This window comes from Drosophila elegans, unplaced genomic scaffold (genome assembly GCF_018152505.1).
Source record: "Drosophila elegans isolate 14027-0461.03 unplaced genomic scaffold, ASM1815250v1 contig_476, whole genome shotgun sequence".
NCBI lineage: Eukaryota > Metazoa > Arthropoda > Insecta > Diptera > Drosophilidae > Drosophila > Drosophila elegans.
Genome location: NW_024545863.1, coordinates 17,026,289 through 17,042,073, shown reverse-complemented (window position 1 = coordinate 17,042,073; position 15,785 = coordinate 17,026,289). Strand labels below are relative to the sequence as shown.

Genomic DNA, 15,785 nt, shown 5'->3' with positions numbered 1-15,785 from the left:
GCTCTTGGCGGTGTCGCATCTCATCGGTTCGCAAAGACAATGCATTTTCGGGATTCTCATCGGTGAGCATGTGGCAACCAACTATGCGACAGTTACTTATTTTATTTAGTCGAAAGTCAGTCGGTTAAATTGCCAAAGTCAGAGAACTGCCGCCATCTCAACTGGTCTCAATTAGCATGCTAATGATGCCGTTGTAGTGGCAGTTGCCGTTGCAGTGGCAATTAAGTTGTAATCTCAATTAGATTGGAATCGCCAAATGAGCGCCTCCTCCATCATAAGCTCATAACTTGTGTCGCTCAAGAATTGCCCTCTAATTGTGGCCCGAGCTGCCGAGTCGTGTTGTGTCAGTGGATGTTGAATGTTGGACGTTGAATGTTGGATGTGCCAGCTATCCGGTGCATCCGGTATTTTTGAACAATTTACATTGTTAGCCGATTTAAAACCTTCAACTGTCTTCTGCTGCCAATTAGCCGAGCGGAAGAATTCACCGAATGTCATGGATTTCTGGCGGATTCTGCGGATGTGAAGGGAACCGATCGCCCAGAACTGATGGCTTCTACGCTCTTCAATGATCTTCATCAAGTTGTTTATTTAACAAACGTTTCGTGTTTTACATCTAATGGTACAATGAATTACGGCTAGATTTCCATGGGAGAGAAAGAGGAATGGGCGAATTGGTTGTCACTTGGGGAATAATTTACAATTGCGAGTGAATGGTGGCGGCGATGACATGATGTGGGTGTGGGTGTGGGTATTGAGTATTCGAAGGCACGTGGCGTATACGCGATGCAGTAGTTGTGACTGCTCACTTCTCACTTCTTGCGGTAAGTGTAGCCGCCATCAGCACTGTATCCCTGTTGAATGGTTTCGGGCACCTGGCTGGGTGCATTGTACTCATAGCCGGAATCCTGGGCCGGGGCACTGGGATAGGGGCCAGAGCTGGAGGATCCGCCGGCTGGCGGGGCACTGTAGCTGGAGGAGGGACCGCTGGGCAAGTTCAGACCGGATCCGGACGACGGAGCTCCATAGGAGCTGGACGGAGCCGAGGGGTAGCCACTGCTGCCCGAGGAGGACGCGCTGAAGGAGGACGACGATGACTGATGATGGCTGGACGAGAATGAGCCAGAACTAGATCCAGATCCGGTTGAGGGAGCTCCGTAGGAAGAGGAGGGGGCACTGTACGAGGGCGAAGGTCCTGAGACAGGAGTTCCATATGATGACGATGGGGGAGCGGCAGGTGCCGAGTAGGAGTTGGACGGAGCTGCCGGGTAGGGTCCTCCACTGTTGCCACTCTGGCTGGGAGCGGAGTAGGAAGACGAGGGAGCCGATGGGTAGGGTCCTCCACTGCTTGTGCTGGGTGCCGAGTACGAGGAAGAGGGAGCCGAGGCATAAGGTCCTCCACTGTTCGAACTGGAACTGGGTGCAGAGTACGAAGATGAAGGGGATGCAGGATAGGGTCCACCACTGTTGGATCCGGAGCTGGGTGCAGAGTACGAAGATGAAGGAGACGCAGGATAGGGTCCACCAGAGTTGGATCCGGAGCTGGGTGCCGAGTAAGATGATGAAGGAGCAGCAGGGTAAGGTCCACCACTGTTGGCTCCAGAACTTGGTGCAGAGTACGAAGATGAAGGAGCAGCTGGGTAAGGTCCACCACTGTTGGATCCTGAGCTGGGCGCCGAGTAAGATGAGGAAGGAGCCGAAGGATAAGAACCTCCACTGTTAGCAGAGGCACTGGGAGCGGAGTAGGAGGACGAAGGAGCAGCCGGATAGGGTCCACCACTGTTGGATCCTGGGCTGGGCGCCGAGTAGGAGGACGACGGGGCAGAGGCATAGGGTCCGCCACTGTTAGAGCTCGAACTGGGAGCCGAGTAGGATGATGACGGAGCCGAGGGGTATGAGCCACCGCTGTTGGCGCTGGAACTTGGGGCCGAGTAGGAGCTGGATGGAGCCGAGTGGAAGGATCCGCCACTGGAGCCCTTGCCTGGGGCACTGTACAGTGATGAAGGAGCCGACGAGAAGCTTCCGCTGCTTGCTCCCGATCCGCTGCTGGGAGCTCCGTAGCTGGACGAGGGCGGTGAAATCGGCTGGAAGGAGGAGGAGGAGGGAGCTCCGTAAGATGAAGATGGTGGGGCCACGGGTGCATCGTAGGACGAGGAAGGTCCGGATGTGTAGCCACTGCTGCCCAGGCTCTGGGTCTTCGACGGTGCTCCGTAGTTGGTCGACGGGGCCGAGGCCAGGGGCACAAAGCTGCTCACACTGGGCGCTCCGTAGCTGGACGATGGCTTCGAGGGACGCGAGGCGGGTGGCAGATAGGAGCTGGTGGGGGCCTGCGGCGGAGCTCCATAGCTGGAGGAGGGGGGTGCGGGCGGTGCGGACTTGGGTGGTCCGTAGGAGGAGGAGGGCGCAGCAGCAGGTGCTCCATAAGATGATGATGGTGGTGCGGGTGCTCCATAGGACTTTGAAGGGACCGCGGGTGCTCCATAAGATGAAGATGGTGGTGCGGGGGCTCCATAGGACTTCGAGGGTGGTGCTGGGGCTCCATATGATGAAGATGGTGGAGCAGGAGCGCCATAGGACGATGATGGTGGGGCAGGAGCGCCATAAGAGGATGATGGTGGGGCAGGAGCGCCATAAGAGGATGATGGGGGAGCAGGAACGCCATACGAGGATGATGGTGGTGCGGGTCTCGGGGCTCCGTAGCTCGAAGAAGGCGCCGACTTGGGTGGTCCATACTTGTTGGATGGTGGCGCTGGAGCACCATAACTCTGGGAAGGCGGCGATGACTTCGGTGGCCCATAGCTAGAGGAGGGCGGGGCACCATAGCTCGGCGAGGGCGGAGCAGGTCTGGGCGCTCCATAGCTGGAGGATGGGCGACGATGGTGGGACTTCTTGGCCTGCGGCGGTGGTCCGTACGAATGGCTCGGGCGACTGGCTGGAGGACCGTAGCTGGACGAGGGACGGGAGGCGGGCGGTCCGTAAGAGCTGGATGGGCGGGGAGCGGGCGCCGCATATGGGCCACCCGAAGAAGAGCTCAGCGAGGGAGCTGCATAGCTGCTGGACGGAACGGAGTTGAACGAAGGCGCCGGACCAGAGGCGGGTGGCAGGTAGGAGCTGACCGGTGGAGCACCATACTTGGACGAGGGACGCTGGGGCGAACTGGGCGGCAGATAGGCGTTGCTCAGCGGCGCCTCTCGCTTGGCCGCTGCCACATCGCGGACCAGCGAAACGGCCACCACGGCCACGGCGATGACACCGAAAAGCTGCTGCGAAAAACGAGGAAATTAGTAAATTAGCTTTTTTATGACGCATCGATCGATGGATCCACTTCAATGGGATCGCCTAAGCTATGCACATGGAGAAAAACTATAAAAAAAAAACTATATATATTTTCATAAACTATAAAATGGTTGGTTCGTTAGAATTAAGTTATATTAAATATCTAAGCTTTGTCAATTTTCATACTAAAAAAAGATTTTTAATACAATTACTAAGTTAGAACAACTATAAGTGCTGATAAGTTTACCACGTTTTTGTAAGCAACAATATAAATTAAACAAAGATCAATATAAACATTAATCAAACATAACATTGCTTAGTTCTTAAAAATGTATGTAAATTCTAAAATTTTTTAGATAAAATGTTTTTAAAAAGATTTTCAAAAGGCAGAATATTAAGATTTAAATTCTTTTAAAAGTAAAAAAGCTTTATTTTCTTATTAGCGAAATCTTATTATATGAAAAGCAGATCCATCACTTGGCATTGTTAATCAAAAACATAATATTTTTCAGCTCCTTTAAAAATATATATAAATTGTAATAATTTTTAGAATTTATGATTTTAAAGTGATTTGCAAAAGGCAGAATATTCGAAACAAGGCAAATTATTTTAAAAGTAAACAAAAATTGTATTTTCTTATTAGCGAATTCTTATTAAATGTGAATCAGATCCATGCTATTTTATTTCAATGTACTTACCACTCGCATGGCTGCTGCTGCTGCTGCTGCTTCTCCAGGGGATGAGCTCGATGCACTTCGAATGCAAATTAACCGAACTGCAAAGCGGGAGAAAGGGGGCATTAGAGAAAATCATTTGAAAGTGGATTACGGGCAAAAAATAGTTATAGAAAGATTACGTTGATGTTGCGTAAGTTTTTATGGGCGCCAAGACGCTGGCCGCGACCAAATCGCTCGTCAATCTTGGCTCGGTCCGTCGGCCAATGCCAAGAACTGGCCAACAGACGGAGCGTATCGCCCGGCATTGAAGCCGATCCGAAGTACTGACACTTAATTTGGCTTTTTGGAAAATCGCTGTCGTCGCAGACAAAAGCCGCTCCAATCGCTTGCGAATCCCATCCGGAGCAGAGTGAAACTCTTGCCTTTTTCTTTTGGGGGGAAATTGAATAAAAACGGACCCATAAGCTGTGTGGGCGTGATCGGCAGTGGCGCAAAGCTGGCTTTTATGACATTGCAAAATCAGTCCCGACAGTTGGCAATTTCAGAGCGCCATTACCATTATACACCCCCACTGGCTTGCATGAGCTGCAAGTTGCGAACTGCTAGTTGGAAGTTGTAAGTTGTGAGTTGGGAGTTTTGAGTGACACATATTTCTTTCCACAGCTACTGCTGCCAATTACTGTCTCGCCTTTTGGCCACACACTTTGAGTCGTCTTGACTCGTCCCGTTGCGTCTTGTTGGCTTTTCAGCACTTTGCTTTATTGTTTGGCTCGCGCCGCTTGTTTAATAATTGCAACAAATTTTAATTACTTTTCAAAGTATGCCTAAATGACTGGATGACCCGCTGAATGTGAGGCAACTCCGAATTTGCCATGCTGTTATGCAAGAATTTTAAAATGCGAACAAGGCCGAGAAGAAGAATTCTGCTACATATTTTCTTGTTTCTGATTGTTACAATTATTAATTGTTTTAATTCCTATTTAACAGTTTTAAACTACTTTTAAAAACTTTAACTAATTTTTCAATATTTAAAAAAATGACACTCAAATTTGCGAAGGAGGATGTTAAGTACAAAACTGACTTTAAACTTTTGACTTCACTATTTTTGACGATGAAGAACTATATTTTTTTTAGTATATGACACTTTGGAATAATCCTGTCACATTTTGTTACTTATGATGACAATGAATTATATTGTATGATGTAATCAGTTATCCTTTATGCAGCACTAACCGTTTTTGTTGGGCACCAGCTGCTTCTTTGATATTTTTTGGGGGCACTTTGCAGACGATGCTCTGCCGATGGACGAATGCGAACTACACTGCTGTCTGATGCGCAGCATGCACTTTTATACAAAATCATAACCAGGCAAAGCCGCAAAAATAAAGACACACACAATAATAAAAAAAAAAAACAAAAACAATGCGGACCGACGAAAATCAAAAGCTCCAAAGCGCCAAACACAATGCGAAGAAGACGCTGGCAGCGGCATGTCTTCAAGTTTGGTACTTTATGTAACACTTCAAATGCACTCACTCTTCGCGAGCCACCAGCCAAAGCCAAAGCCACAGAAACCAGCAGCCACATCAGCGGCAAGCAGCAACCACGGCGCATGCGCGACTTCGCAGCCAAAGCTGCGCATCTGCCACAGCGAAAAAACACACACAACAACAAAATAACAAAGGCAGGCGCAATAACAACAAAGCCATAGCGATCGGTAAGCTTTCGGCATTTACTTTTGCTTTTGCACTGATAAATCCAAATCGATCAGTTGCCAAGTTCAGTGGCAACATCTGTCATCGGTTTGCCGTTTTGCAAAAATAACACTCTGGAGCCAGCTAAATTGGTCAATTAAAACGCTTTATTTTGTTGCTTAAATTGCAAGTAATCTAAAATACAATACACTGTTGATTATTCTTACATCGAATTTGCATGGCATTACAAAATTCGAATTCTACTCTAACAGCCAGTAAATTAACGGTGTTGGCAAAACCTCCACTGCGTATGAGTGATAATTATTTAGAACCTTACGTATGAAACAAAATAATGAATATATATATACATTAAACAAATTTAATAAAAAAGCAATGATTCAAATAATAACAATTTATAATGAGACGACTAAGACCTTAAATCGTATGACTCAAATGCTTCAGAATCATAGAGCAGTAATTATAACAATATGTTCTTCCTGTTCTAGCAATAATACAAAGCTGTCTTCCCTGCGACTTAAACTAATAGAACAAATTTCAATTATGAGAAATTTAAACTTGGGTAAGAAAAAACAAAGCAAAATATTTAAAAGTTCCTAAACTACAATCATAAATTAACGTCTTAGTGCAAACAGTTCCATACGTAAAAAAACTACCAACATTATTTCGAGGAGTTGTTCAATAGCACCTTAAATTTCCTTACAATCAATGAATAAACAAATCAGGTTGCAGTTGTCAACGTTTGGTCATTTATTTTTAGGCCACAGTTGGTGGCATCTCGGGCTTCTTCCAGATGTAGCTGGCCCAGGGGATGCACTCCTTCAGCAGGTGCATGTAGGCCAGTCCCGCGGGGCAGTCGACCTCCTTGGCGGGAGTGCCCAGGGTTTCGCACAGCCAGTACTTGGCGGCATCGAAGTGGTGCGTGTAGGTCTGGCCAATCTCGGACTCATCCTTGCAGGCCGAACGACCCGCATCGGAACTCACGCCCGCAACCAGAAAAGCGGCCAGAAAGATGGCGCACAGAGCAACAACTGGGTGGGGGGCGAAAGGGAAAAGCGATGAAGCCATAAGTAATCGATATAAAAAACACATTAAAATTCAACCTCACACCCACCGGACTTCATTTTCAGCTGTGAAAGTTTCTCGGCAGAAGGAACCAACTGAGACCTTCACGTTTCGGGGATGGAACTTTTATACTTGCGCGGGGGCACAGTGCCGAAAAAAGAAGTGAAAACAAGAATAATAAAAGTATTGACATTTTGACACACGCGCGCATTCGTTGATTATTATCATGGGAGCAGAGCGAAAAGTAGCAAAGAGCAGAATCTTTATCAAGATGGGCTGGGATGGGAGAAGCTGCCAAATAATATGGTTCCAGGGGTCCCACTCCCCCAACTAAAGATAGACTAAATATAGCAAATATATTGAATAATGTATACAATGCAATATTAGACATAGGTTCTTATCGACTGCATTTTTAATGGATTGTTCTTGTAGCATGCAAACATTATACAATGACCTCCAAGTCAATCTAAGCCTATTTAAATTTACATTGTTATTTACTTAAAATCGCATTAAAAATCTGTATTTGTTTTTATTTAAAACTGGGAAATATTTATTTATTGTTATACAATATTTCTACAATATTAACATATTCTCTTTATTAGAATTGATTGATTACTTAAAATCGCATTAAAAATCTGTATTTGTTTTTATTTTAAACTGGAAAATATCAATTTATTGGTATACAATATTTCTACAAATATTAATATATTTTCTCTGTTAGAATTTATTGAATTGATAAACGGCATTTACTAATTTCTAAAATCAACTATAATGTTTCTGGTTGTCCAATTAAAACAAACCAACACAAATGTATTAAGTCAACAGTCATTCAACATAATAACCATGTCAATTTATTGACACTTTGTCAAGTGTAGTCCCAGATGGCATGGCAAATCCATAATCGTATATTTCCATAATTCATAAAACAAATGCTGAAATCTGAATCCGTTTAAATTGTGCAACATTAAAGACTATCGGCCCATTCATTAATTAATTGCTGACTATCTTTTCGATGGGCATTTTTTTGTTGTTCATTTTTTTGTTTTGTCATTTTGCAAAAGTATTTTGCATTTATGTTAACTGTTTGTTTCTTTGTTGCTTTGTTTGGCTTTGGTATCGGAGCTTCAGGCGCCGCAAGCGATTCAAGCGCCAGGCCACTTGACCAATATAAATAGCAAGAGGCAGCAAAAATAAAACATGGCAAAAAACCTCACGAAATGTGCTGGCTGAAAACCTAAAACCCAAAAAACTAAAAACTAAAAACCGTTTAGCAGCCAGAGTAGGTCGAAAACAAAAACCCTGAAAAAATCGCTTACAAAATGCTTTAAAGTGTAATTACAGTTCCGCATTGAGGTAGCTACATGGCTTTAACTGAGGAGGACGCAACTCCCCAGCGGGTGACGGTTTTGGCCAGGAGACGAGATGACAATAATGATGAAGCATCGCATGTGTTAAGCTGACTGATTATTTCAGTTTGTTTTTCAGGTTGGCCAAGATGATGGTGGCAGTGGCAATTGCTATTGCCAACGCAGTGCAGCGGCTAATTATCGATTAAGCCGACACGCTCGGGCTCTGGGCCAAATCCAATTAATGCGGCCAACTGAAAAGCGGCTCGTTATGATTGCCTTTGCCCAAAACGGTCGACATCCGCAGGCGGGGAGCTAAAAATAAATTGAAACTCATTTGGACTAAGTGATTTTGCTTGTGCAGCAAGTGTCGGGGCAACAAGTGCTGAGTGCTGAGTGCCGAGTGCAGAGCGATAAGGTGAATTCGGCACTACTATAAATATGCCAATTGGCGGCCTTCGATTGCAACACATTCATCATGTACAAGGGTGAGGCACATCACACACGATCCCCTCCAAAAAAATATGTCTTAAACATAATGCCATTTTCTCCGTAGCCACCCTTCTCTGCTGCCTGCTGTTGGGCCTGCTCCTGGCCCTCAGCTCCGCCTACAACGGCCAGGACATCTACGCCGAGCCCAACTGCGCCATCGTCGAGGATCACGGCCGCATGTTCCGCGACATCTCCGACCCCACCCACTACTGGGTCTGCCCCGAGGGGCAGGAGAAGGCCGACTACATCCAGTGCCCGGACAACTACGCCTTCATGGAGAAGGAGCAGAGCTGCGTCGTCTGGGAGGAGTGGAAATGGGTTGAGCCCTACACCAAATAAACAGCCAACTCGACTCGAGAACAGCAGAGCGCCCAAGCCGTTTATGTTTCTTATTTGCGGCCAACTTTTGATTGGATTCGATTGGATTAGCGGCAATGTGGTGGGTTCAATGGTGGTGCAAATAAATTAATTATGTGTCCCAACTTTGGGAAGTACAGGCAAACGCCTCTAATTGTGACTCATATGGAATTTAACGTCTTATAACGGGGTGGTATTAAATACTCCTTCTTAATCTAAATCCATTAATTTCAGTGGAAATTTGGTTTAACATGATTTCGATAGCAACGCAGATAATATGCTATGTGTTTTTTATTCATATTTCAATACGGCTGAAGCTCGAACAGCAATTAAAATTATAAGAATTGCTATTTGAGCTTCAGCACTTAAATTTATAGGATTGAAATATGAATAAGGGCACATAAAGCTCGAATAGCAATTAAATATGAAATATGAATATGAAATATGAAAATAAACACATAAAGATATTATACGGGTTGCTACAGAAACAAGGCACATACAGCTCGTGCAGCAATTAAAAATATAAAATTGAACTATGTAAAAAGACGCATATGCTAGACACATTTTATTTCAGCTTAAAATCAAATACCTTGTATATTTGATAACACAAACATCTTAGGCATTTGTACAATAGTTAATGGGGGTCTGATAAGAAAACCAAAACCACTGATTGAAATTTTCCCTCGCAGTCAAAGAGTCTAAAACTGACAGTCACTACACTTTAGAGTATTATATAATATGACAATTGTGGGTTGTGGTTTTCCGGTTTCCACTGTATCACGCTGCCTTGGACCTGAACTTGAGGGTCCACCTGAGTCTGAACCCCAGCCCGAGGCCCGAGGGCCCAAGCCCAATGAAGCAGAACTTTTAATTAACCAAGGCAGAGCTACACACATCTGCCGACAATTCCCAGGGGCCCTTTGCTACTCACGGCCCACATGCCCACGATGTCATGGGGGGAATATGAGATACGTCTGATAAACGATAATTAGGCAGTGCGTGTCTGTTGCGCTTGTAATGTTATCTAACACCTTCGATTGGCAATCAAAGCTGTTGCCGCTGTGCTGCTACCACAATCAATCAACTCGTATTGTGTGTGCTACGAGTCTGCGATCGACAATCATTCAAAATAACCAAAGAGGAAAAAATGGAGCCAACTCCAGTGCTCCAATTTGGAGCTTAACAAAATACATAAAAATTGGAACTCACATACTTTTGCCTTGCCTGGGTAAAAGTCATAAATATCGAAGCGTGGCGAAGAGAAACACAAGCGTTCGCATTAAAAGTGAAAAGTACTTCAATAAATTTAGTTAGAAATCATTGCCGCAATGCAAACACGCAGTTTTCGTTGCCGCTGGCCTCAAGTGTTCGGTTCGTGGGCTCGTTGTGGATGCCCCACGGCCGTTGAAGTGCCATTGCCCATCGATGGCATCACATAATGAATTCGGTCTGGAGGTGCTGCGGCACTCACCTTGCCCACAGATCTCAGGCCAGCCATTGAAGAAAGTCAACGCGGCCTTGACGAGGCGAGGAATCTCCATTATCTGCATGCAGATAAGACTCGATTCCCATTCGTATTGCCACTCGTATTGCCATCCCCTGCTAATGGCAATGACAAAGGTAATGGCAATGGCAATGGTAATGGCGATACCTCTATTGGGGCATCAAAACAAAGCACTGGCATTAGTTGCTTCATTTGCCAATACAATACAGCAGGGGTTTCGGTGTGGGCTCATGTTTATATCAGATGCCACCTCATTTCTGGGTTAAGATGAGCTGCAGCCGCCATCTCGAGTGCTTTGTCACACTTGGCCAGCAATCCAGCAATTACATCGATAAACGACATCTATAATTATTCGCATTATGTGTTTACGAGTATCTTCATGCATCTCTATGCAGAGTTGTGCAAATCAGGCGAACACTTATCATGAAAACCAGCTTCGACATTGAACCAATATCATGTCTTTGTTTCCAGCTATTAAATAAATACACATTGATGACGAAATCATTTGATGACAGAACGTTTTAAATCATCGCCGTGTATGGATATATTTTTTGTCTGCTCACTTTGAAACCATATTAATATTCCATAACAGAGTGCCAGTTTATATGAACAAAGTTTTCCGCTTGCCTTAGTTTTATGCAAACATTTTAATTTGCATTAAGGATGAACTTTTTTGACCTTGACTAATCGGGGGCTGCATAACTTTTTAGTTCCCCACTGCCCGTCGTTGGTAATTATCTATCGCAATCTATCTCAATCCAGCTGGTGGGCCAAAAACCGCAGACAGCGCTACTTTGATTGATGGCTCCACTGATTTGACTGATAAGAAAACACATAGAGGGTACTACATATGTGCATACGGCCTGGCCATATATCTAATACATGGGCTGTCAGGCCAGGTGAGTGACAAATTGACATGTCGCAAAAATGATGAATTTACCAGCGGAGGGCGGACAGAAGGAAATCCACTGAAAGACAGACAGATAGATATATAGTATTTGTGGCTAGAAATACTGACTGAAGTAGTAGAATCCATATGACCTTTCATCAAGCTGACAAATAAATTCAAAGTGACATGACTGCAAGAGCCGCCCGCAAGCGATCTGAAAAATGGTATTTGAGTGCTCTGGACTCAAATTTAGCATAGGTCAAAGTTCTCAGTTGATGCGGGATTTCGGTTCAAGTCCATTGCTGACGTCATTGAGGCATGGAACATCCAAGAGGAACAATAAGCCGGAGCTGTAAGCGAAACTCAAAACCGAATCTGAAGTTGGAGCGTGAGGAATATCAACACCATCTCGGCTACATTTCACCTGTCAGCCCACTCACCTGTTTTTTTGCTTGGGTGGGTGGCAATTCAGGCAATCCAATCCCCTCCCCTCCCCTCGTGGCGTGCCCATTAATATTTCACAGTCTGGCCCTCTTTTAGGCATAAGCAATTTATATGCATTAAAACTTTATTTCACTTTCAAACGACGACCGGCGAAATGTCGTTGCTCATTCGAAATGAATGCGAGGGATCTGAGTGATTGAGGTCTGTCATCTGCAGACTGTTAATTGAATTGAGGGCTTAAACAACCAGGCAAAGCCCGAACATGTTCAATATTTCAGTGTGTCCTTTGTTCGCCACAAAAATAATTAGAACATTGTTTGCCATTCCATTTTCATCTGAGTGCACTTAAAAAACTTGTATAAAAAAATGTCTGTATAGGTAGTTTTTTTTTCAACAATAAAATGTAACCCCAAGCGTAACTTTTAATTTATTTTATTTTTGTTTCTTTACTCTAGTGAAGTGATTGAATTTCCCGTATGATTTATCTTTAGTAATTACTTGTTACTTAGTATTTAATGTTAATACATTTGTAGGTATATTTAAGTAACAAGCAATTAAGATAGAATATAATAACAAAAATGTTTGTATGAATAACTGAACAAAATGTATTAATAAAAACTATTTTATAGTTTTGAAAAGTGAGGACTGAGAAGAGGTTTGAGCGGAAACTGCACAAATTTTGTATATCGAAAAGCTTTCACCACAGTCGCTTCCCCTCAGTTCCAGTTGAGCTGAACAGCTGATAAACAGCTGGAAGCCACATGTGTCTTGGTGGGAGCACTGGAACCCGCCGCTGGAAGGCAGAGTGGTTCATTCTGCCAGGAAGTCAAGGAGACCAAGCGAATAACGGCTCCGCCTACCGCATCCAGTCGACTCCTAGCTTGTATGTGTGTGTGTGCGTGGGAGAGGATTCCGCTTTCGTGTGAGTGACAAGGCCACACCCACGCGGCCATGTTTGAATGAAATGACAGTAAAGGCAAACGCAAATGGCAAAGTCAATCGGAAAATGGGGCCTGGGGAGAGCAAATACATTTTGACGGAACGAAATGGCAGGTGAAACAGGGGCCACAAAATGGAAACTGAAACACAGTAATATGAATTTAGGTTACAGGCCAGGGAGAAAGAGACAGAGATAGTTGGGGATAGGGGGTACAAATTAGCTGCAAGTGTTGTTTTCGTTGTTGTTGCGCGCTTAGTAAGTTAGTTAAGGTCATAGAAATGTCAAAAGTTGCATTCACCGATTTGCAAGGGACAGGGATAATAACACGCACACCAAGCGTTTGTCCCGTTGACATTGCTGTTGACAAAACAAAAAATACGAAGCACGCGACATTTGCAATTAATTTTGGCGGACTCGCCCTTCAAAACCACACGAATATTTTTGGACACTTATCCGTTCCCTTGGGGCTCGGGATTAGCCTTAGTTTTATTTTTGGCCAACTCCTAACGCTCCCTCCCTCTCCCTCTTGCACCCGTTCAAAAGTGACTTTGATGTCGGCCATTGTTAGTTCTTTTGGCTCACTAACACACTTCAACACTTTCGGCGGCCATTTTGATGGCGCTTTTGCTCCTTTGAAATTCCACCACTCGTGACACTCACACAGACGCAAAGAAGGAAATTCCTCAGGACTCTTTTGTTGTTCCGCTTTGCGCCCGTTCCTCTTCCTAACTTCTTCCTTTACCGTTATTTTCGGTATCTGCCCTCTCCCTCTAACTGACTTGCTCCATCTCCCTCTCGCTGCGCAAAGCGCCGTCTTAATTTTAATTTTATTGATATTATTCAGTTTGCGCAGATTCCATTAGATTTTATTGCCCACCATATTTTATGCATTCTGTGCAATTTTCTTCTAATCTGTTTGGCAATTTCAACGTTAGTTTTCCTTTTGTGAGCCATACATAAATACCTATATACATAATGGATTTAAAATTGTGCATACAAATACATAAAGTTTAAACTTAAAAGCATCATAATATATAAATTAGCTTTAATGATTTTTAAGTAAGAAGTTCTTTGAGAAAAAGAGCTTATTTTCACATTTGAAAATATTTTTGAAAATCCTTTAAAACTTTATGATGTTTAAATAATATATATGTGAAAGCTCTCTGACAAAAACCACTTGCTTACACTTCAATTTATCTTATTAAATAAAGAAAGCCACTGAAAAATCTATAAGGACTTGATTTGAAGTGAAATCCGTAGAGCTTTTGTTTGCCTAAAACTAGTTAGCCTCTGTTTTCTCATGAGCGTTTGAAATGAGCTGAAAAACTTTTTTGGTTTTCCGTTGGAACTGAGACGGAAGATACTGTTGTGGATACCCCGACAGAAATGATTTATTAAGTTCATTTCAGTTAAATATTTATGAAGACAAAATTCCGTGAAAGTAATAGCTTAACGCTTCCAATTAGTTCTCCTTTCGCTACAGCAAATTTAAGATTGGGCCAAGCGAGTTACCAAAGTTCAACCTGATCTGAAAACTGTACGAGGTCCGGTTAAATTAACTCGTAATTCAATACTTATTTGAGGAGCAGCGTGTCCACCCACACAGAGTGCGGCGAATAAATTGCGTTTCGGTTGGGAAATTACGGACTCGCTTCAGCATCAACCTTAACTCTTTACCTCTTGCAACTCTCGATACTCCTCCTTAGCAACATTCACGCTAACGAGGCACCGGCTCGAGTTACCCTTCTTGGTCCGGGGTCCTTCGTCCTTCGTCCTTGGTCGTCACACACCCTGTCAGCTGACTTGTCGACTCCGGCACAAAGAGCGCAATCAATTGTAAATATAAGTACTCGCAATTAGCGATGCCAGAGGCTTTTGCAATCAATGTAAATGGATCGGGGTGATAATATATATTTTTTCAGGGGGTTATGCTCGATTGGCTTTATGAATCTCCAATGAAGGTTGCAGTTCAATTTGGATCAACCTGCAATCGCATGGAGAATTCAAACTGGGGAAAAGAAGATGATAATAAACGGATACGTGAATGTGGTGTCTGATTTTAAGTAACAAAAATCTCAATTTGTTTTTATTGTAAAACAGTATTGACTATATTTTGTAACACAGTAATTTCAATTTAATTAAAGCTTATAAGCATTTTGTATACTATTTTAAATATTTATTAAAATAAAAGTAAAAGAAATCCCCTTGACAAAAAATCTTTAGTGCGACTTTGTGTCAAAAGTATCTATATATTCATTGAACTATTAATAACCTAGAATATATTCATTAATCTTTGAGCTCACAACTATCAATCAAAGTTCAGTTAAACGTGGGCTATCCTGTGGGACATATCTTGCTGTCAATTAGATCCTTGGAACAAATTCAACTTTGTTTACCCACTTTTCGTCCCATAAGTTGGCTTTTTCGATATTCAGGGCTGCGAGGGCCTTTTTAACCCGTATTTATTTATTAAACTTGCTACAAAAGCTATTTACTTTTAGTTACAAATATAACCTGTCAAAAATAATGACACCATCCTCTTTAACTCGAATCAGCAGATTTCCTGCGCAAATAACAATCCAATCGCTTACAATTTACGTTAACTTATGTTGCACTGCAGAATGGCATGACATTTCATGTTGTTGCACCTTCAGCCCTGATAAATCCTGATGTCATGAGCAATTTTTGAGTGTCTATCATACCTTGTTTACCTTTGGGGGCCACTTGCTGTGTCGCCTCGGCTCCGAAATGAACTTTGGCGCAGCGGGATACCCTTCTTCCCCTGAATTCCGGGGACGGTGGATGTGGATGTGGATGTGACCGCCGTCAAATGTTGCGCCCTGGGGAAGCTTGTGCCGCCCCCTGCAAAAGACCAAATCCAGACACTGCCACTGACAGCCAGCAGCTAGAACCCAACTGGCAGGTATCCTGCTGTCTATCTGGCTGTCAATATCGCACAGAAAGGATCAGCGGCACTATGAAGCCATCAAGCTGACTGGCTGGCTGGCTGGCGCAGGCAGTGAAAATATTTTAAGGGAAATATATTTTAAACCTCCTTCGGTGGGCGGTCAGGATGGATTGAA

The 15,785-nt window shown here is 43.7% G+C and overlaps 3 protein-coding genes across 3 annotated transcripts; 1 reads left to right on the top strand and 2 right to left on the bottom strand.

The window, feature by feature from the left end:
- Window positions 1-569: 569 nt before the first annotated feature.
- Window positions 570-5,295, bottom strand: LOC108135729 (pro-resilin). The gene is made up of 3 exons (XM_017256563.2): window positions 5,187-5,295; window positions 3,975-4,051; window positions 570-3,263 (listed from the first exon to the last, which is right to left on the bottom strand). Exons 1-3 carry the CDS (start codon window positions 5,293-5,295, stop codon window positions 813-815), a joined length of 2,637 nt encoding a protein of 878 aa, XP_017112052.1. The 3' UTR covers window positions 570-812.
- A 1,084-nt stretch (window positions 5,296-6,379) lies between these two features.
- Window positions 6,380-6,882, bottom strand: LOC108135747. The gene is made up of 2 exons (XM_017256581.2): window positions 6,780-6,882; window positions 6,380-6,696 (listed from the first exon to the last, which is right to left on the bottom strand). The coding sequence occupies exons 1-2, from the start codon at window positions 6,787-6,789 to the stop codon at window positions 6,422-6,424; spliced, it is 285 nt and encodes a 94-aa protein (XP_017112070.1). The 5' UTR covers window positions 6,790-6,882; the 3' UTR covers window positions 6,380-6,421.
- A 1,609-nt stretch (window positions 6,883-8,491) lies between these two features.
- LOC108135742 lies at window positions 8,492-9,070 on the top strand. The gene is made up of 2 exons (XM_017256576.2): window positions 8,492-8,564; window positions 8,633-9,070. The coding sequence occupies exons 1-2, from the start codon at window positions 8,555-8,557 to the stop codon at window positions 8,905-8,907; spliced, it is 285 nt and encodes a 94-aa protein (XP_017112065.1). The 5' UTR covers window positions 8,492-8,554; the 3' UTR covers window positions 8,908-9,070.
- Window positions 9,071-15,785: the final 6,715 nt, after the last annotated feature.